Genomic DNA, 21599 nt, shown 5'->3' on the forward strand with positions numbered 1-21599 from the left:
TTTTGGTAAATGATTATTGTTATTGTTATTTAAATTTTAATAAGATTATTATTATCAGTAATAAATAATTTAATCATATTTTAACATAATTATTATTAAATATATTTTAATTAAAATATATAATTTATAATAAAATTCTTAATAATCAATATTCTTATATGAATTTACTCAAATCATAATATATGATACTATAAAATATAATTTGAAATAATTAATATTAAATATATTTTAATTAAAATATATGATTTAATAAAATTCTTAATATTAAATATTCTTATATGAATTTTTTAAAATCATAATATATAATACTATAAAATATAATTTAACATAATTATTATTAAATATAAGTTAATAAAAATATATAATTTATCATCATACTATAGATAAATATTGAAATTTGTCACTGTACTTTATTTTTATTTATATTTGCCGTTATTTTTTTAAAAAATGAGTAAATTTGTAACTTAATTTTTATGTTATTGAATTTTACCACTAAAATTTAAATTTTATTAATTTTTGCCACTAACTCTTATTTTTTAGTTAAACTCTTATTTTAAATTTATATTGAATTTTTATTTTTTTAAATTACAAATATCTTCATTTAACTTAACGAGTAAATATAATTCTTGACTTTCCTTTCTCATCATCTAAACAAAAGCACAATAAACAAATTGTCAAAAAGAAACCCAAATCCAATAGTTGGGAGATTCAAAAGCTTTCTCCAATAATGTGTTTCTTCTATAAGAAACAATGCTTATAAGCAGCTTGTCAAAGCTCAAAATCTATTTAGTCCTATGTCATACATCCAATGTCATTTGTATATATGCTCCCTCACATCAGCACAAAACACAAGACTCAATATGAAGCATACATGAGAAGAAAACAGTTGGATTGAGTTAATGAAGTACATGCATCTTATGTGTTTTTCTTTCTCAGGGAAAACCTTTCGAGAAAAAAGAAAGTAGAAAAGGAATTAAAAAAATGTTGGTGAAACATTTGAGGAACATGCAAACAAGGTATCCTACAGCTAGTAGTGGTGATGAAATACTCTGCAACAAAATCAGCGCATCTTATAGAATTGAACTCTCGAAACCACACAACGTCGTCCGCTCAATGAATATTTAACCATTATATCAACGTCTCGGGGATTCTTCTTGTTTGGTGCAACAGTCATGCTCCCAATTATTGTCTCCCCTTCACAGATGGTTAACACATCCTCTAGATATAGGACTGTTTGCTTCCAATGGGTAGCTCGCGATCTTGGTCCTGCATTTTGTATTTGCCATTAGCCAAGGCAAAGTTCTTCTAGGCTGGCTTGCTGATTTCTATTCGTAGATAAAATGGAAAGGACAAAGGATGGAGAATTTTGATGTAGATACAAACCTGTAGAGAAACCCATCAATTTGTGGCATTTGGTAAACGAAACATCAAAATATGCAACGAAAGCATGGATGTAATCATCACACTCTGCAATATAGAGATATCAAAAGACTTTATAGATCCTGATACTATGTAGGCCTCAAGACCGAGGCAAGGAAAATAGCAAAACCACAAGTGCATTACCTCCAGAAAATTGTCTTGCCTGAAGTATTTGCATGTAACAGCTTTCCCAAGTAGGCAAGCTTTTGTTCCAACTGCACGCTTGACCATCCAATACCCCTTTGAACATTTAGAAACAACTGAGCTTTTCACTAGCATTAGAGCAATAGATAACAACTAGGTGAGATGTTTACAATATACAATTTCATACCTCAACAATGCTTGGTATCAGTTTAAATCTTGCATCACGAAATTGATCCGTTCCATCTGCAAACTTTTCCAGTAAAGAATATTTCCTCACTGGCCTTTCAGCAGCATAGTAGAGGACCAAACTATGTTTGGGAGAAAAGTGGAAACTAGAAGTGAATCTGAAGGTCAGAGCATGATCTGCATTGACCATCCAGAACAATAAAATTTGTTAAAAATTTTCAACTTTAATCTTCGTATCATCCACTTAATTACATGGCTATTTCAGGATTAGAATTTCTTCATATGAAAACATCATTTTGTGTTCAGAAATATGGCTTAAGTGTCATTACCAATAACGATCCCAAACCTATTTGTCCTAAGCAAACAACTTTGAGCTTTTAATAGTTAGTTTTCTGCAGGACTAAGCTTTTAAAATAGAAATCATTTTTCATAACCATCTTATGCAATTGTAAAAATTTCCAATGTATTGACAGTTTTGTTTAAATAAATATGCAGATAAAGGAGGTAGAAATGCATCCACATGCGTACCTCGAGATTAATCACAAGGATAAATGGAAGATTTTTTCCGGCATCAGACTGAAAATGAAAATAGCAGTTAGGTCATAATTCATAAAAATGTTTTTCCATCAAGCAAAATCATTCACGATGCCTCCAATATTCTCGAATCAGCCTTTTCCAACAGTGAAGGAACATTTTTGTTCAGTGTGATAGAGAATATGATGTGCTATTTGTCTGCAACATTAGGAGTACATAGATGCAAGAATAGATAGTGTGGCTGTCCCAAAACAAATGATAAAGTCCCTAGCAGCTTGTAGGAGTAGCAAACCATTTGCTAAATTGTCCTATGTAGAAACAGTCCATTCTCGAATTAAAATCTGCAAACTGAAAGAAAATTCTTAAATCTATGGATCCACCAGGCATTTCAATAGCTATTTAGCTAAGTCTCATAATACATAGAAGATGTTTGCAGTTCAGATGATGATGCTGCAATGGCTGTGTGGATATACCAGAATGACAGGACAAGAAACAGACGATTTGGGAAATATGGGGTTAACGAAATCAAGGAAAAGGTAAGGGAGATGCGTTGAAAGTTGGTAATCGCCTTGTTTCTTATTGTTAGATAAAGAAATATAAATGGTTTGAGAAATGGAAATTGAAGGAACTAAATACTGTTGAGATAACCAAAAAGTTTGATAGTTGTTTCATCCAGTCTAAAATACTAATCGAGTTCGGGGAAAATTAATAAAAGCACTACTGAAGGCATCTTTTTATTTCACGTAAAAAAGGAGTAACAAGCATGCAAATTGACTTCCTGATACATGAATCTCTATTCATTCAAACATAAGCAAGGCTAAAGGGGACTTTCTAGGAACAAGATGCATCTTATAAACAAAACCAAGAAAATACATAATGTTTTGCTTAAAATAAAAAAATAAGAGTATTCTTTTAGCATAACAATGGCTAAGCCATAGCATGAAAAACAGTGAAACCAGGAAAGCCATAAGTTCATTTTATAGGTTTTAGCACTCAAAATTGAGACTGTAAAATGCACATAGTAAGATTTCATAAAATTATATTAGCATGGCTAATCTGCAAAGAAATTACTGGAAAGAATTTGAAAAATGTAAATAACAAAAAGAAACCAATCCTAGCAGAAAATTTGCTAAGAATGAAGCAACTTTCACATGACTTTCATAACATTGACACCTTCAAGGAAAGGGAAACAGTACGAAGCCGGTTTAATACCTGAGCTAGACTCTTTGGATGCAATGCAATTTTATCTGTTGCTTTATCGACTTTGAACCAATCAACAGCTATGAGCTTGAGAAGGGGATTTCCACCCATTATCTGCGAAAAGACTTGTAGGTTACTCAATTGATTCTTTACAGAATATTGGCAAGAACAAGGAATGCGAGGAAGAAATTACAGATATAATAAAACCATGGAAGAGGACTGTCAGCTATAAAGTAAAAGGAAAATTTTCATCATAGGAAAAATCATGCTTCCTCATTTTCTGTATTTGAAACTTTACTTGTCCAGCAGAGAATTCATTAAGCAAGATAAATATAGTTAAAAGCAATCAAAGAACTCATACATTAAGAAATCTAAAATTAATAAATGGGCCAAATATAATAATGATTCAAACAAAGAACTTCCAACTACTGAACTGAATGAGAGGGTCTCAACCTTGAAACCAAACAAAGAATACAAGGTAAGACAGAAATACCAGTAAAACTATAAATGTAAAGTCGATTTTGGTTTCTTAATCCAATTTAGAAACCAGACCTGGCAAGATTAGGTAAATGAAACTGCATCACACCAATAGCTAACAGAATCAATATGAACTGACCAATAGAAACATATGTATCAACTCAGGATGAGAGCATAATGAATGAGTAGAACTACACACGAAGCAGACAACTGTCATTCCAATTTGTATCTCAATTTTCCATTATAATAAACCAGATACTCTTAATTTCATGCTTTGATGATATAAGATGATAAGAGTGCACTCAGAACAAATAAAAACAATGAAAAATGCATGTCAAATGATTAACAAGGGTAGGAAAACCTCACCTTGGCACTATTTTTTAAGTATGTCTGTCCTCTTATCATAAATCCCGCACCATCAGGAGAAGTCCAACAATTTGTGTCAGCATCATCCTTTCCTTTATGGAGAACACTGTTGAATTGACTTGGATCAACATGAATAGGAGGTACACTAAGATCTAATTCCTTACTTGCATTTTCAGCTGCATCTGCAGTGACTTAATTCTTAGTATACTTAATAGCTCACAAAAGGATCAATGATAGAATATCTTTTAAGCTATAAGATATTATTGTTACCAAAAAAGAAAAGAAAAAGAAAAAGAGAAGGCATAAATATAAAAAATGTTTCCTGGATAGAATCTCCTTTTTTCAAATAAAAGATAAAAGCAGGTTGATCTTTCCAAATACAGAACTAAGAAAATAAAGAACCTGAAGCTTGCTTCAAAGCTGTGCTTGAGATGGCCGCAGGTGCAGGCTTCGGCTTGACTGGTTTTTCCTGATAAAGTTGAGAGCAGATTATCAATAATAGAGTTTTTCAAGAAAACGATAATGAATAGGTTACATCAGTCCACAAATAGAGCAATCGAGTTCCAATTTCCACCAGCAACAAAAACCTTTAAGAAATAGAAATCTACTCGGAACTTAAGCTAATTAAAATACAGGAATCCATATAAATTTGAGAGCAAAAGAGAGTTAGAAATATGAATTTACCTTTCCAGTTGCAGTAAACTCCGAAAATAAAAGGTTGAGAAGGCCAAGCGTCGATTCTATTGTAATCTTCAGCAAAAGAAAGACAGAAGGAAGAAACAGAAGACGGAAAGGGGAAGCAGGAGGGTAAAACAGGGTCTAAAACTCAAGCAGCACCTAATCTGAGAAAGAGGAACGTAATAGAAATCGGTGGATTTTGGGGATTAGGGGTGTAATGTAATAGACGGGTATTAGCCAATACCCTGAACCAAACAGAGGATTGAAGTGGGATTAAATGGGGCCCACCGATTAGGGGTGTATTGGCATAGCCAATACACCCAACCAAACATGGTGTTAGTGCAAGGTTTGGGTATTGGGGAGGTGTGGTTGGATGAGCCACCTTGGACTCGTAGACCTTTGCCACAAGCGGATGCTAGTGGTAAAGGAAGCATTAGATTATAGTTTTGATTATTATAAAAAATATAAAAATATATAAAATTTTTTATAATACATTATTACATTTTTATTATTTTTATTATTTTATATATATAAAGAAAATTAATATTTTTTTATAATGAGAAAGGTGAAGTGAGACAAATAATTATTATAATTGTTTTATATTCACTGTTAACTTACATCGTCCCAGATCTATTTTTTAAAAAAAATTTATTTTTTTCAAAACAAATTAATTGAAAATCTAAAGGGATCAAATTTTGACATCTTATATCTATTTTTAGATCATTATTAATAAAAAAAACAGAAACTATGATCATCAACCAAGAAAAATAAAAGGTAAAAAAGGGAATTAACATCAATGTCTTGTCAAAGCACAAGAATAGCAAAAATGATGTTATGTTTTAATGATAATTAACCACTTAATATCATGATCATAATTTACATTTATGGTGTCTTAATCATTCACTGTCTTTACATTTTTTTAATCATGTCATTTGGAACATGCATTAACTTCAAATCATGGTATAAAAATCTTTAGATATCTTTGCTTTACATTGTTGATTATGATTAGCTTTGGTCAATCTAAGACCACCCAAAAATCATTTCTTTTTGTTAATATTACCGACCACAAATCTTGTATGAGAAAATTGCAGGTCTTTCACATCATTAAAGAGGGCCCAACAAATTTATGCCAAAATTTAAAAAAAAAAGTATTAACTTTTGCTTTTCTTGTTAGATTTTTTAAAACATTTTGTATTCACTCTCAATTTTCAATCTTAGCTTACTTCTTTTTTCCTATTGAAAATGACATTAAAGGGCCAATCAAAGAGGTGGAAGATCTATTGTTTTAGTTTTGGGGATTTGACTCTTCTTTCTTCTTCTTTTGTAATATATAAATTGTAAGTAGAGTTTTTAAATTAAATGATATAAGTTTTTATTTATAAAATTTGTTTGTAAAAGTAAAAAAATAATTATTAAAAAATAAACATATGATAATATTTAAAATTTGCTCTTGAACTTGAAGTATGTCACTATAAAAAATTAAAAGGATAAATTTTAAAATTAGACATGAATTTTAATTTAATGTGTAATTATATATTTGTCCTGTAATTATTGTTCAAATGTATATTTGAAACTTCAATTTTGATTTGATCATACACAATTAAATAAATACATCAAATTATTTTTTATACTGGATAAATATAATTATTTATGTATATAATATATAAACATAAAATGATGTTATATAGATAATTGTGATAATAATTTATACGAATTGAATCAAATCAAAATTTCGTTTATAAAATTACACAAAATCAAAATTTATGTACAAAATTACACATTAAACCATAATTTATGTATAATTTTAATATTTATCCTTAAACTAAAAGAATTAAACAAAAATACTTAAAAGGCATGGTAATAAGAGAATTAAACAAAAGAATATTAGACAGTTATGAAAGTTACCTAATCTTTGAATGCATTGGATGATCCATGTTTCACGATTTCTCCCTGTTTGTCATTTCTAATTTTTTTTAAACTAATCATGCTTTTTGGATAGAAAAGACAAACACGAATCAAATACCAGTAATTATACGTCAATATATCAAAAACTAGTAGTAAATTAGTGATTATTATATATATTATAGGCACTTCACGTGGAATTCGTTTTTATTATAATTTTAAAATTATTTATTCGTAAATTTTGCGTGATCATAATATAAATTAAAAGCATTTTTCTAGATTTAAAATTGGAATTGAAATTAATTTGGAAAAAATTACAAATAACATAATTATCGATGTCCTGAATGTGTGCCACAATTAGGTAGGTGTCGGGCATGCCTAGGGTTTCTTTGCATTGTTTAGGTTGGTGGCTCCTCATCGTCCTCGTCTTCATCTTCCCGTGCACATCTATGTTGATCGCCAACTTCATCTCCTTCCTTCGTGCTTGATTGCGTCTGGGTCCTAGTTGCCCATCGTACATCCCCTCTTATATGGGTCGGCGGTTGCGAGGATGACCCACCTTGGTAAAAAAACGTTGTTGAGGGTATTTGCGACACTATCAGAGGATAATTGTATGGTGTCGCATAGGCCGACTGCGGATAAAAGGTGAGAATTGTAGACAATACCGGATACATCGGTGTTGTTGGCGGTATCGGCACATAATACGGTATGGTGGGTGGCGGTTGTACGAAATATTCACCTAGGGAAGGTGTTAATGCAATGAATGATGGTGTGTGCTATGGTGCTTGTGTAAAATAAATTGAGTTAGCACAAAAAATATATGAACCATACTGACCGGGTGCTTGCACGACAATCGAGTTCTCGTGTGGAGCTGGAGCAGATGTTGTTCTCCCCGCGACATGTTCTCCTGACCTAGGATTGATGGGCCCTCGTCTTTGCCTCCTACGGCGACGTTGCCTACTCCTTTCTAAAGCCGACAGTAGATACGGCTTGCCGTTATGCCTGAACCAATCCATGTAATCTGGAGATGTTGCCAACTCTGGTGTGAGAAATGGTTCACGTGATGGCAAGTAATCATACCTACGCTGCCAAATCTCGATATACTTTTGGTGGAATGTTGACCAATCTTCCTCGAGTCTCCCCCGCAAGTCGATATTGTGCAGGTCATCGAGCTTTTGGGGTGATGACGGAATACGTTGCATACACCCGAACTGTCGCATCACTCGGTTGGATTCATGTATCTCAACTGTTGCAAAAACGATTAATGGCACTTTAACGTGCCAGATGTTGCGATTGGCCAAAAATTCAGTCGGGACGCATTCTTGAATTCTCGGATCCGCATATGGCATCCATACAAACTGCATTACGAATTTCCAAATTTTAGCACGTGCCTAACGTTTAATTTTAAATTTTAGAATTAAAAACCGATAACTTTGAAATTCATAAACTAACCTCCTCTTCGGTTTGTTGATCTAAAGCTAGTCGAATATCCTCGAGCTCGATCGGTATACCGCTATGTCTAGCGGGATTGTTCCACCTATTCAAGTAACATGTTATTTCAAAATTAAAACAATGAAAAATTAAAACAATAAAAATATTATCAAATGAATTTTACCATATTACGAGTGGGAATTCATAAGGGAGGTCCACTCGGGGGCGTAAAAATGGTAATCGATACCATGCCCACGATTGAAGAAGAAGCATGCAACCGCTTATTTTAGCTTTTTCTGGTTGTGTTGCTCTACACATTTCTCGGTACAATGTCGCCAACACTGCTGATCCCCAACTAAGTCGTCCCGCTTCTTTTAAGTCAGCTAGTAGTAGCAGCCACCTTAAATGTACCAGATTTCGAGATTTATCTGGCATGAGCAAACCCCCGATCAATTTTAAGATGAACGCGCGAGCGAATTGTTCTTTTTCAACATCACTCGCTGAAGCCTCGATAGTTTTGAAGTTGTCCTCCAACCATTTCATCTCGATCCGACTTCCCTTAAACTTGTTCGGCACCTTCCCTAATAATTGCTCGCATGTTTCACTCCAATCGGTACTAAGCACTGGCCCCGTAACAACTTCCCCATCAACCGGTAGACCGAGTTGTAAACTAACGTCCTCGAGTGTAATTGTACACTCACCACAGGGAAGATGGAATGTGTGTGTCTCCGGTCTCCATCTTTCGACCAAAGCACTGATAAGTGTGGGATCCAATTTAGTCCCCCCGAGCATGCGAGCCACGTATAAAAATCCTGCATCTCGTAAGTGTCCATAAATGACATCTGATGCGCCTTCGCTTAAATTGTTTATGTACGTCTCCAATATCCGATCTTTAGCCTAAGTATATAATCATAAAAAAATTAATAATGTTAACAGCATAATAATTAACTAATTAAAATTAAATAATTTAATAATATTTTTAACAACATAATAATTAACTAATTAAAATTAAATAATTTAATAATATTTTGTTACCATTTGTAATTGAACGGCGGAGATGTGCTTATCATCCAAATGAATAAGCTGATTTGCCATCTTACAAATTATAAGAAATAAAATAAAATCGGTGAATTTTGAAAAGAACTAAAAAAAATTAGAATTGAGAATTTAGAATAAAAAATTGAGAATTAACAATTGAGAATCAAAAAGTAAGAATTGAAAATTGAGTTGAAAAGAATGAGTTTATATAAGAAAAAAAATATGGTTATTGGAATCCTACAACTGTTGGAATTGTGACCATTCGAGGATTTATTACCATTGACTTGAAAACGCGTCCTATAGAGCACGTTTTCACTATCACATAAATCGATAAATTTCAAAATTTTCGGCATCTATCAACAAATTAGCCTAATTAAATGGCAAACAAATTCTGCAGCTAAAAGAAAAAAAAAATGGTCGACCAATGTACGTACCTCTTACAAAACAAACACAAAATTTCACCTCTGTTAACTTCTTCCTCACTTCTTATTGTTTCGTTTGCGTGAATCGATATGACAATTGAAAGCTCCCACTCTTTCTAATTTACACAACAATTCCTGTAATATTATAAAATCATTAAAAAAAGTTGATAAAGAAAACTGATAACAACGGAATAAAAATCCCAGAAAGTGTGAGGAAGAAGAAGAGAAAATTTTGAAAAAGGAAAGGATATTTGGAAAGGAAGAAAACCGAGAAGCTAAATCGTGAAATTCAAATATAAATTTATATATAAAATGAACATAAAAAAAAATACACTCACTTACTAACCTATCAGCTCTCCAATGAAACAAAGATGAACAAACCAAAGAACGCCATCGAAAGTTAACATTATATAACCCCAAAAAAGAGTTTAAAATCAATACAAATACACAAACCTTTATTTATAGTAGCATTACATTGAACAACTTTAAACTTCTTTTTCTGTGATAAAAAAAACAAAAAAAAAACGTATATATCAAACAATAAATGGAAACACAATAAAAAGGAAAGCATTACTAAGATTTCCGACTTACCTTAAAAAGAAGATTCGTTTATAGTATAATTTCGCAGAAGAAGTAATATTAATTAATATTGCTAAAAAGGACAAAAGAGGGAGATTTTTGTTGAGACACGAAATGGCATTTTGGGGGAGTGAGGAGGTGAATAAGATTGGGTTAGTTTATTTTAAAAATTATTATATTTATTAAATTGTGATCATTTACGACATAATAATAAATTGATGTGCGAACCAATTAGAATCATCAAATTATTTAAATTTAAATTCAACCTCGACAATTTTTGAATTAGAAGTACTTTTTAAAAGCACTTTTTAACCCAAAAGCAAAAGTAATTTAAAATCAAATAACAATTTTAACTATTATAATATATTTTATATAATATTTATATTAAATATGTAATTATTTTTCTATTAAAATTTATTTTAAATAAATAATATTATATGTTTAAAATTTTATTGATTATATTTTTATATTTAAAACATTGTTTATATATTCGAATTAAATTTTATAAATAATTAATATTAGTTATTTAAAAAAAATTAAAATTTATTTTCGTATTTTAAAATATTAACAAAAAATTATAAGAAATTATTTTCTATATTCTTATTAAAATATCATATTATTAATCAATTTGAACATTATTTAAATGTTTATTTGTTATTTTTAACACCATATCTAAAATGAACATTTTATTTTTTAAAAATATTTTTTTAACAGCAATACTAAATACTTAAATTTTAAACTAAACTTTTCAAAAACATTTCTCAAAATCAGTTCTCCACGACAATTTTTAAAAACATTTCTCAAAAGTAACGATAAACTAACCATTCGACTTTAACTTCACAATAATAAATAATATTAAAAATATTTCAAAATCAGACCTGAAAATTTTAGCATATTTGATTTGTTTACATAGTCACTTATAATATATTATAGATGGTATAAGAACTTATATAGTTATACATATATGTCACGATAGGATCCAAGCTTAGAGGCATGGACTGTTCTGTAAAAGTATAATTTGAAATTACCATCTTTGAGCTTCACAAGTCCTTCACAATTTTGTCAAAAATTGGAATTCATGTCACAAACATAGAAATTTGCAGAATGCAAGAAAATTTGAGGTAAGTTGGATGGTAACATTATGCAAAAACAAAACAAAGGGAAAGAAATAAAAATTTAAAATTACGAAAAGAGAGTTATAATGATGGAGAATTATATATTCTTTTCCTTTTGGATTATTAGAAATATGGACGGTTCTTTGCCAAAATAATTGAATTTTTTGATTTTTTTTAGAAAAGATAAATTTATTAATTCATTTAATGAATAGAACCATATAATCTAAGGGAAAAAATAGTAAACACTCGCCGTAGATGATGATTGACAAACTCTATTAACACAATAAAGGCTTTAGCCTCAGTATCAATAGAGTATTATTACATGTTGACAATTGGTTTTGTCACAACTCAAGCACGACACATCTAGAGTGATTGCAAACACTTAATACGATAAGGAAATCAGTTTCGGATGGTTTGAAATGGCGAGTAAAAATCGACAAAAGAATCGAGCATTCACCAAACTAGAGAAGATGATAACAAAATCATTCCGAAAATCACTTGTAAAACTAAAATTACATGCATAAGCAAGACTAAAAAATGTGCTACAAGAGTAGAAAAAAACTTCTAAAACGGAAGACTTATTAAATAATGAAAACACAAACAAAAAACATATAAAACTTAAGACAACACGGGTCCAAATCGACTCGTAAAATTATTTATTATTATGAAATACTCTCAAATAAATTAAGGAGTTAATGAAAAGCTACACACTTTCTAAGAAAAATTACCAGTGACCGGTGGAGTTTTAGTGATAACAGACACTGTCATCTGTTCATCACAACTTGTGAAAATAATAAAATACTCATAAAATAAAATTATAAACTGAAAAGAGAGGAGACATGCGTGATAAATGAAAAGAAGAAAGAAAAAAAAATGTTGATGGGAGAACTAATCTAGAGATTGCTATTGTGGTTAGACAAAACAAAAGATAAATAGCAAACAATTTGTGAAATATTTTTTTTAGGGTTTTTTACAGTCTCAACTTTTTATTTCTCTCTTTGAAATGCAATTTTGGGATTTTATGGTCTTAAAATGGAATACTTCATGCAAAAGAAATAATTGTTGACCCTTTATTATTGTTTTCTTTTTTCATTCGATATGAATTTATATTAAAGAAATAGTGGAGTAACTAATATCTCTTTTTTATTTAAAAAAGATATGAAACATAAAATAAAGATATTATGAAATAAATAATGTATAAATTATTTAGCAAAATACATGTAAAGTCCACATTTGAAGGAACCAACTTCACCATTATATATTATACATATATTTTTTCATTTGCATTACCTGCTCAACTTTGTGGTTAAATAGATCATGTAAGTTAAAAAAAAATATTAATTGTTTAAATAGGTCAGTTTTTTAAAAGTTTAGAGAAATAAGTCGTTTTTCGAGAAAGTGCGTAAAAGCTCATCTAGTTAGGTGAGTTTTTTGTTGACATATTGAGAAAGCAAACCCAACTAGAAGCGTTTTCTTAAAATTTCAAAGAAAATGTGTCTAATTAATCACGCTTTTCTTAATATGTTGGTAGAAATTCTATCTAGCTGATCGAATTTTCCTCTCAACTATGTAGAAAGTACATCGAGATGAATATGCTTTCATATATTTTCTTTAAAAATAATTTATTTTTCTAAATTTTTAAAAAACCGTACCAATTAAAATTTTTTTTCAATGGCTAATTTTAGCTCAACTTTGTTGACGTAAAACCCTGACAATTGAATCTACCCGTGAAGCCAAACAGAATATTGAAATTACTGCAACCCTAAACAACTGAAAAATGAAAGAAAGACAAAAAAAAGACCCGTGAAGCTTGAAAATTGATCGTTGCAAAGCAAAAATTGAGAAAAATACGTACTTATAAAGCTGGCAGCTGGAAGAGCCGAAAGCCCCAACAATTTCCATGATATATATATATTTTTTATCTCATACAAACGAAAAAAGACTTGAGTAATTATTCAAATAAATATATAATTAAAAACTAATTTTTTAATTAAAAAATAGATTTTAGTAATTTTTGAGTAGAGATATTTGCAAGAGAAAGTGAATAAACAAGTGTTGAAAAAGTGAGAAATAAATTCAAGTGCGTAAAGCATTAAAGCTGAAGCCAGTAATTTGATTCAAAGCTGATAATGAGTGAGAGATGAGATAGGAAGTAGGAAGGTGGTGTATAGCATAGCGCCAGTATTTATTGTCCTCGATTTGGATCTGTCAACTCAGCTCACCTCTACCTACCTTGCTTTTTCATAGCCCTACATAATTTGTGTACTTACAATAATTCTTTATGTGTATATATATATACATAAAGAATTTTTGAGAATTTTTTTTATATGTATATTGAAAATTTAAAAAATAAAAAAATTTAAAATGAACTTATTATAAGGCAAAAGAAACTTAACTGGTAGATAAAAAAGAAAACGATCTAAGTCATTGATAAGGGAAAAAACCTTAAACATTGAAGTAATTGAATTATCAAATTATTATTTACACGTTAAGAATTATTTAATTTCCTACAAATCTTTTAATGTTTCAATTAACCTTTAATAATTTTTTCATTATTTATGAGTTACTTAACTTTTTAGAAACCTTTTAATGTATTAAAATAAATTTTTAAGATATAGGAATTATTTAATTTTTTAAAAACCTTTTCATGGTTTATGACACCTTTCATATTTTAAGTAATTTTTATTATTATTTACGAGTCTAATGTTTCAAGTAACCTTTAATGTAATAACTCATAAATAAAGAAAAATAATTTCCAAGTAATTAAGTAATAGTGAAAATTAGAAGATTTTTTAGAAAATAAGTGACTCATAAATAGTGGAAATTAAAGATTATTAAAAAATTAAGTACTTGTTAAATCATGAAAAAATTACTCGAGATTGCTTAAAACATTAAAAGACTTTTTAGAAATATTAAATTATAAATAATAGAAAATTACTTAATACAGTAAAGATAAAAATGAAATAATTTAACCAATAACCTATAAAATAGGTTTCATTACCCACTTTGTTTGCTCATTTGATGGAAATTAAACTCAATATTTCATTGTAAATCTTGCTATCTAACCTGTTAGTCGAGTCTAAACTAGGATGATGCAAAATGGGAAATGAAAGAGAGCCTACTTCCTTTCCATTTTTCATCATACATATTTGCATTACTGCAAATTATAACCAAAACAAAGGATAAATATCACTTTCCACATCTCAAGTTTACCATATCTTCGAATTAATTCCCAAAATAATAACTAAAGCAGATTAGTTTTGGAATTCCTAAATAAATCAACGTCTGTAGCAAGATATAAATAATAGAAAATTACTTAATACATTAAAGATAAAAATGAAATAATTCAACCGATGACCTATAAAATAGGTTGCACCCATGGAATTGGAGTGTAGTAGATCCTGGAAATCCAGTCGGTTTCATTACCCATTTTGTTGGTTCATATGATGGAAATTAAACTCAATATTTCATTGTAAATCTTTCTATCTAACCTGTTAGTCCAGTCTAAACTAGGATGATGCAAAATGGGAAATGAAAGAAAGAATGCAAATTTTGGCCTACTTCCTTTCCATTTTTCATCAAACATATTGCTTTACTGCAAATTATAACCAAAACGAAGGATAAAGATCACTTTCCACATCTCAAGTTTACCATATAAGAACTAAAGCAGATTAGTCTTGGAATTCCTAAATAAATCAATGTCTGTAGCAAGATATATAAGATAAGTTCACCATGCTATTGCTTCGAGCCATGAGACAAAACACAGAACTAATACCAGGCTGTTTAAACTGATGGTTGATAGAGTTTTAACATTTGAACCTATCACACTCCAAGGCAAAGTTCTAAAGGCTCTCCTCAAGCAACTAAAGATACACAAGATATAAGAGGCGTTGTCATTGCGTGTGCGTCCAACCATAGAACAAACTTATATATTGCGAGGTATACTAGACAAAAGCAGCACTGATTTCAGGCAATACCCTTTTTCTGTAATTTCTCAAAACAAAATGTGTAAACAAAACATATTGAACTAACTAAATTGTAAACTCTTTTGTCAAAAGTAGGCCTGAAATGAATCCCTCAGCTTACCCAAAATTGCGAAAGCTAAGAAGCACAAGCATCCCTCCAGTCAAAGCCTAAGCTCACAGTCCAAAGAAGCCAAGCTCACTCGCCTTCTCCTTCTCAAAAGTCTCAAAATACTGATAGATGATTGTGACTGCGAGAAGAATACCCGTCCCTGACCCAATTGCTCCCATAAGATCAGCCAATACTGTGAGTGCACCAATGCACATGCCTCCGAATGCAGCAGCTGTGGGAATGTAACGGTTTAGCTCTTTCTGTAAGCTTCCCTCACGATGGCCAGGCATAACCATTTGTTGTTCCTGCAAAATAGCAGAAGAAAATGATTCATAAAATTTCCAATGATGCCTAATGCTACCTCAGCTGATGATCTACATGCACAGCTTTACTCATAACTTTGGTATCACAGCTTAAACCTTCGATGTTTAAGGAAAAACTAAAAGAACCATGGGGGGAAGCATGCACATCCAAATATTGAACTAGAGTCCACGTAGTATATAGATATCAATCATATAAAATTGACAATTACAACACCACTGAGGTGTAAAATACCTCCAAACAAATACTTGACTATGTAATTTAAAGAATATTCAGGAATGATATGATACTTTTTAAATAATCTAACATAAAATAAAAGTTGCTCAGAAGCATAGATGGTGTTGATAGTGACCAAGGATACGGGTGATGTATAAAATTTTTCAGGTATGATGTGGACATTTCAGTCCTTCCCAATTTTTGGATTCCTTAGTTGGCAAGCTGGATATAGGTAATAGGGGGTTGGCTCTAGGCGGGACATGGGTTGCTAATTGATGGAAGAGTTGAGGTGGGTTCAACTTATGCATTCTAGTATCTTTTGGTTTACATAAAAAATATCTTATGTTATATCCATCTACTAAGTTACTAGCTATATCAGTTATGATTTACCATAAAAATACATTATCTCATGAAAAGAGAAATACAACAAAGTGCAGATTTCATATTAGGTATAACTATAATTGTAGTGTTTTGATCAAATAAAACAAGGTAGGATAAATATGCTTTCTGCAAAAAGGGTTACTTCGAGTTTTTAGCCCATAAGTAAAACCAAAACATGAAATTGCACAGTGAAAACACAAGTCAGTCTACAGAAACAAAGTAAATCTAAAGACAGATTTTTAGAGAAGATCACATACCCTGAGCTGCTTGGCAACATCTCTAGCAGATGACCCTGAGACTTCAATCCAAGTTTTTGAGAACAATGCACATGCTGATAACATAAACACAAGATAGAACAACGCATGGAAAGGATTGGCAGCCATCTCAGCTAAGCTGCAAGACATTATAGCTAGGAATGTCAGCATAAGTTGATAAGGAAGATTCCCAAATTACATAGTTATTGACTTAACCAACTAAAGTGTTAGCAGTAGAGACCAAGCTGGAGAAAATAATTGCTCGAAAATAGGAAAGGTTCAAATCACCTTGATGGTGCAGTGATATAATATGCAAGGCCACCAACAGGAATGGATTGACCATTTGAATATTCAGACTCCTTCCACTTGCCCAAGAGATTCACAAAAAAATTTCCACTGTACCTTCTGTACAGTAACTGCAGAGGGACACATGATTAGATGCATTATATTAGAAGGCAACAGATATGGATACTCATGTAAACAAGTAAACTCCACTACCTGAGAGATGAAGTAAAGGTTTGAAACAAGAGCAGAATGTAGAATGATGGGCATGTTAGAGGTGTAGAACAGCTTGATAGGATATGAACCCTGCTGTCCACGGGCACTCTTTGACCTCACGGGCAAAACCACACGGAACCCTTGGAAGTAGATAACAATTAGAAAAATCAAGACTGTAGCAAGCAAATTTGTCACGTTTGGTAGATTCTGTCGATAAAAGGCTTCTCGGAGAGCACGAATCTTGTTTTCTCGAGTTAAAAGATTATGGACAAATGCAATAACAGCTCCTTCAAACTCAGCACCTCTGCCACTGTTAATTGTTGTGGGGCTAAATGCCTTCCAGATTATGTTTTCACTGCAAGTCAATCAAACCTCTTTTTAGTGCTAGCAATTGTAATTCTACCAATGGTTACGTCATGGAACCACAAACTCTGCTATATAATATTAGTGGTAAGACAATAAGAATCCTTAGCAACTTCTTTAGTAGATTAAGAAAGCACAGATAAAAATAAAAAGCTACAAATGCTCACCAGATATTTGTTGCTATGAAGAGGGAAATTCCAGAACCGAGACCATATCCTTTCTGAAGAAGTTCATCCAGACATATGACGATGATACCAGCAAAGCAAAGCTGAAGGATGATGAGAATGGCATTTCCTACTCCAAGCTGGCCGACGCTACCATACATCCCAGAGAGAACATAGGCAACTGCCTCACCAATAGCTATCAAGATACCCAACAATTTTTGGGCACCATTTCTGGAAAGAAAGAGTACTCATCATACAAAATTATACATCTTGGAAACTAAAGAAGCAATTTGCAGCTTAAAGAAAATATAAAGCCACCTGATGATTGCTTAGCAAAAACTCAAAGAGGTAAAGCATGAACACAGGTGTAAGCATGCATGAGCAATGCAAACCAAAAGAAGCTCCCCTGCATGGAAACAATATTACATGTTCCAAGAAACTATCACAATAGCATTTTACAGCACAACCATGAAGGGAAAAAAAAATTCAAGCTGCTACCCTAGCAAAATTACTGATTCCACAGTCTGACAACCAATAACATTAAAAGTCTAATGGAACACATGAAGCCATCCAATATTGAGCAACAGAAAGCCAGCAACAAAAAAATAGCCGATCTTCATTCAGTGACTATAGTTACTTGAATAATGTAAAAGACAGAATCATAGTTTACACCCTTGAAAGATACTTACAGAAGGGCACGATCTTCGCGGACATTGTTGTCCACTTCAATGATTTTAGAACCAGCAAGAAGTTGTATCACCAGTCCAGACGTCACAATGGGAGTGATTCCAAGTTCCATGACAGTCCCACGATTTGAGGCAAGAATAACACGCATCCAATAGAATGGATCTGCACCAGTAGTAGAATGTATGCCATACAGAGGGAGCTGGCTACAAACCAAGAAGATGAAAAGAGAGATCACAGTGTATATGACCTTCTCTCTGAAGGGAACTTTCTTGTCAGCACTCTGAACTTCAGGCAGAAATGAAAGAAACGGTCTTACAAGATGAAGCACTCTAAACCCACCCCCCATCTTGTTTTATTCAACTGTAAAAAAAAAAAGTAATAATTTGGACCAACAATTTAGAGATATAAATAAGTTGATAAAAATGATAGAATACGGCTCTAGTAGTCGTAGCAAAATACAACACTTGCACCAAAAGAACTGTCACAGATGGACTGATGGAGTTTATAGTTCTAACTCTTCAAGCAATGAATCACAAAAAAAGAAAAAACAGAAATGATATGGATGATTTCTAACCCTATAAAATCATCATTAAGGGCAAGTGCCTGTTAAAACTGAACAACATTGTCAAAAATCTCAAAGTAGAAGAGTTTCTAACAAGACAACAACGGAGAAGTTAAAGCACTCTAGCAAAGTTTACTCTAGTTGGAAACAGAAAAGAGAAAGATTCAAATACTGCTGACAAAACCTCATCTTTGATTACTCATTTCTTAAATCCATAAAAACAAATTTCTCCTCTCAATTTTATTTGAAAGAAACAAGTTTTCAGAGTTGAAACGAACCTCAAAACAGAAAAAATCCGCAACTAAATTGAAGGACCCAGCCTCTCCAATTATTTCCAATAAACTTCAATGAGCTCATCAACATCTTTACCTAAACGAGAGGTAACAACCGATCTAAAGGTTCCCCAAGTAGATTAACCTAAATTCCTAAAGGATATTTATTCAAAATAAAAAATCCTAATGGATGCACGGGGAAGAAAATATAGGTTTGAAAAACACTAAAGGGGATCTAAACTCAGAAAACTGAGTCAAATCACCACTTCCTTAAAACAATTCATCCTTAAATTAGCAAAAAATAATCCAATTTTCAGTGAACATTACATTAAAAATAAATTTCGTCAAGATTCACAAAACCCTAATCAATATCCATCAGCAAATCAAATCTTTAAAACAGACACAAAGCACGATTCAAATATCATTAAAGAAAGCTAAAAAAAAAAAACAAAATAAGACAATAATTACGAATTGGAAATCATAATCATCATCATCATCATCAACGATCTAAAAATGGAAAGGAGATGAACCGTACGCACTGGAAAGCCGGAACCGTACCGTATAGAGTAGGTGAATTCTGAGGAGGAACTGTATGTGGTTTGGCTGGGTTTTAAGAGTCCCTTCCGTAAACTGCTCCGTTTTTTCTGCTCTGGTAGATAAACTTCTCCGTTTTTCAAATCTTAAATAGAGACACGACGTCGGGCAAATGAGGACAAGACACGTGGGTTGTGAGAGTGACGTGGATAAGGAGACGGCAAGTTTGACCGGGGATTGTTGTCATATCTGTCAACGGGGGTACTACTTGGCACGACCATCCATTTCTGGATAATATGATTAGAGCTGGCCGGGCAAAAAAATGGGCTAGGGCAAAAAAAGAGACCCGTTTAGAAAACGGGTCGGGCCTCGGGTAAGAGTTTTTTGGCCCGGGTCCGGCCCGAATTATATATTAATATATATATTTTTTATTTTTTAAAATTATTTTAAATTTTTAATATAACTATTTTTTATTATATTGTTAATTTGTGTATTGTTTTAAGAATTGTTTTAGCATTATTTTTATTTGTTTTAATATTTGTTTTTATGTTTTTAAATATATTTGATTTATTATATTTTTAAATTTTTTAATTTAATAAAATAAGAAAAAAATTAATATGGGCCGGACCGGGCCGGGCTCAGACTTAGTAATTTTATTTCGGGCCGGGCTTGGACAAAATTTTAGGCCCATATTTCGGGCCGGGCCGGACCCGAGCCTAAAATTTTATCTTGGCCCGGCCCGGCCCGGCCCATGATCACCTCTAAATATGATCCCAAATTGGGATTTTTTTTGTTAAACGAATTTTGAGATATGAATTTAAACTAAAAACGTGTGAAGTTCGGTTCGGAATTTGAGATGATTTTGAAAAAAAAATTAGATTTATAAAATGGATATAGATAAAAATAAGTTTATTTAAAAATATGAGATGTGCTTAGACTTAAATATTCAATGTTCGATCTCGAATCAATATGACTTGTTTTTAAATTTATAATATTTTATATTATATTATTTTATGTATTGTGTAATTGAGAACACATTAAAAAAATAAACCTATACTAAATATATAATGCTACTCTAATGTAAATATTAAAATAACTATATAAAAATTTTAATAAATAAAAAATATATAAAATTATTAAATATTAAAATAAAAAATATAAATACATTTTTAAAGAAATTTAAAAGATAATATGAGCGGGTCTAAAATGAACTTAAGTTTATCTTTACAAATATGAGTTAGTTTGGGAAAATTTTTAGGCCTATATTTCGGGCTGGACTAGACTTAGATAAATATAAAGCATGTTAATATTATATTTAGGCTACATCCACTATTTGGTCGAAATGAATTCATGTGTTATAGGGATTAGAGATAAAATTTTAAAATAAAAATAAAAATTCAAGTTAAATATTTTGTATCAAAATGGTTTAAATTGATTTTTTAAAACTTTTTTATTTGACAAAGAAGGTAAAAGAGATTAAATTGACTTTATTAATATTTATAAAGGACTAAAGTTAGAATTATACCATTGAACAAAAAATGGTCAATCTCATTGCCCCTATTCCATCGAGCTGGAAAAAGATTAAAGGAAAATTTATATTTTAAACAGAAAAAAGGGATAATATACTTGGTAAGTCCCTCTTTTATAGTAATTAGAACAAATTAATTTCTTTACTGTTAAATGGATCAATTTAATCATTGTACTTATAAAAAGAATCAAATAATACCAAATCTCAACAGAGTCATTAGGCTCACTTGAGCGGATTAGTCATAGTGTAAAAAC

The 21599-nt window shown here is 31.3% G+C and overlaps 3 protein-coding genes across 24 annotated transcripts; all 3 read right to left on the bottom strand.

The window, feature by feature from the left end:
• Positions 1–671: 671 nt before the first annotated feature.
• LOC121203277 (protein ENHANCED DISEASE RESISTANCE 2-like) lies at positions 672–5342 on the bottom strand. Of its 15 annotated transcripts, none has more exons than XR_005899724.1 (9): positions 5011–5335; positions 4729–4795; positions 4327–4508; positions 3496–3597; positions 2278–2624; positions 1751–1926; positions 1564–1659; positions 1384–1467; positions 672–1266 (listed from the first exon to the last, which is right to left on the bottom strand). XR_005899724.1 is itself a non-coding variant. In XM_041074705.1 (5 exons), exons 2-5 carry the CDS (start codon positions 4363–4365, stop codon positions 1219–1221), a joined length of 237 nt encoding a protein of 78 aa, XP_040930639.1. In that variant the 5' UTR covers positions 4366–4432; positions 4729–5326; the 3' UTR covers positions 672–1218. The 15 variants fall into 15 exon arrangements, 4 of the variants coding, with proteins under 4 accessions (XP_040930639.1, XP_040930635.1, XP_040930633.1 ...); XR_005899723.1 differs by having other exon boundaries at positions 2278–2631; positions 5011–5334; XR_005899731.1 differs by having other exon boundaries at positions 2278–2325; positions 4327–4432; positions 5011–5333.
• Positions 5343–7176: 1834 nt separating this feature from the next.
• On the bottom strand, positions 7177–10278 carry LOC107934652 (serine/threonine-protein phosphatase 7 long form homolog). Of its 4 annotated transcripts, none has more exons than XM_016867132.2 (7): positions 10144–10278; positions 9810–9932; positions 9373–9432; positions 8522–9234; positions 8359–8443; positions 7742–8264; positions 7177–7645 (listed from the first exon to the last, which is right to left on the bottom strand). In XM_016867132.2, exons 3-7 carry the CDS (start codon positions 9430–9432, stop codon positions 7305–7307), a joined length of 1722 nt encoding a protein of 573 aa, XP_016722621.1. In that variant the 5' UTR covers positions 9810–9932; positions 10144–10278; the 3' UTR covers positions 7177–7304. The 4 variants fall into 4 exon arrangements, with proteins under 4 accessions (XP_016722621.1, XP_016722622.1, XP_040930670.1 ...); XM_016867133.2 differs by having other exon boundaries at positions 10136–10261; XM_041074736.1 differs by lacking the exon at positions 9373–9432 and having other exon boundaries at positions 10136–10261.
• Positions 10279–15256: 4978 nt separating this feature from the next.
• On the bottom strand, positions 15257–20126 carry LOC107934682 (protein transport protein Sec61 subunit alpha). Of its 5 annotated transcripts, XR_005899741.1 has the most exons (8): positions 19842–19993; positions 18452–18809; positions 17766–17993; positions 17236–17590; positions 17026–17153; positions 16741–16876; positions 15578–15870; positions 15257–15475 (listed from the first exon to the last, which is right to left on the bottom strand). XR_005899741.1 is itself a non-coding variant. In XM_016867159.2 (7 exons), exons 2-7 carry the CDS (start codon positions 18793–18795, stop codon positions 15631–15633), a joined length of 1431 nt encoding a protein of 476 aa, XP_016722648.1. In that variant the 5' UTR covers positions 18796–18809; positions 19842–20126; the 3' UTR covers positions 15257–15630. The 5 variants fall into 5 exon arrangements, 4 of the variants coding, with proteins under 4 accessions (XP_016722648.1, XP_016722647.1, XP_016722649.1 ...); XM_016867159.2 differs by having other exon boundaries at positions 15257–15870; positions 19842–20126; XM_016867158.2 differs by having other exon boundaries at positions 15257–15870; positions 19814–19944.
• Positions 20127–21599: the final 1473 nt, after the last annotated feature.

The sequence above is a fragment of the Gossypium hirsutum genome, chromosome A01, assembly GCF_007990345.1.
Source record: "Gossypium hirsutum isolate 1008001.06 chromosome A01, Gossypium_hirsutum_v2.1, whole genome shotgun sequence".
Taxonomy (NCBI): Eukaryota; Viridiplantae; Streptophyta; class Magnoliopsida; order Malvales; family Malvaceae; genus Gossypium; species Gossypium hirsutum.

Bases quoted from the DNA above. Each gene is read 5' to 3' on its own strand.
- LOC121203277 (XM_041074699.1), bottom strand. From the start codon at position 4,365: ATGATAAGAGGACAGACATACTTAAAAAATAGTGCCAAG. The intron at 2,326-3,495 runs GTATTAAACCGG...TTTCATTTTCAG, and splicing joins ATCCAAAGAGTCTAGCTCAG to TCTGATGCCGGAAAAAATCT. The intron at 1,384-2,277 runs GTACGCATGTGG...GTTTCTCTACAG, and splicing joins TCCTTGTGATTAATCTCGAG to GTTTGTATCTACATCAAAAT.
- LOC107934652 (XM_016867132.2), bottom strand. From the start codon at position 9,432: ATGGCAAATCAGCTTATTCATTTGGATGATAAGCACATCTCCGCCGTT. The intron at 8,265-8,358 runs GTTAGTTTATGA...TTCGTAATGCAG, and splicing joins ATCAACAAACCGAAGAGGAG to TTTGTATGGATGCCATATGC. The intron at 7,646-7,741 runs GTCAGTATGGTT...CACCTTCCCTAG, and splicing joins GATTGTCGTGCAAGCACCCG to GTGAATATTTCGTACAACCG.
- LOC107934682 (XM_016867159.2), bottom strand. From the start codon at position 18,795: ATGGGGGGTGGGTTTAGAGTGCTTCATCTTGTAAGACCGTTTCTTTCA. The intron at 16,877-17,025 runs GTGATTTGAACC...AATGTCTTGCAG, and splicing joins TATATCACTGCACCATCAAG to CTTAGCTGAGATGGCTGCCA. The intron at 15,871-16,740 runs GTATGTGATCTT...GCTATTTTGCAG, and splicing joins ATGTTGCCAAGCAGCTCAGG to GAACAACAAATGGTTATGCC.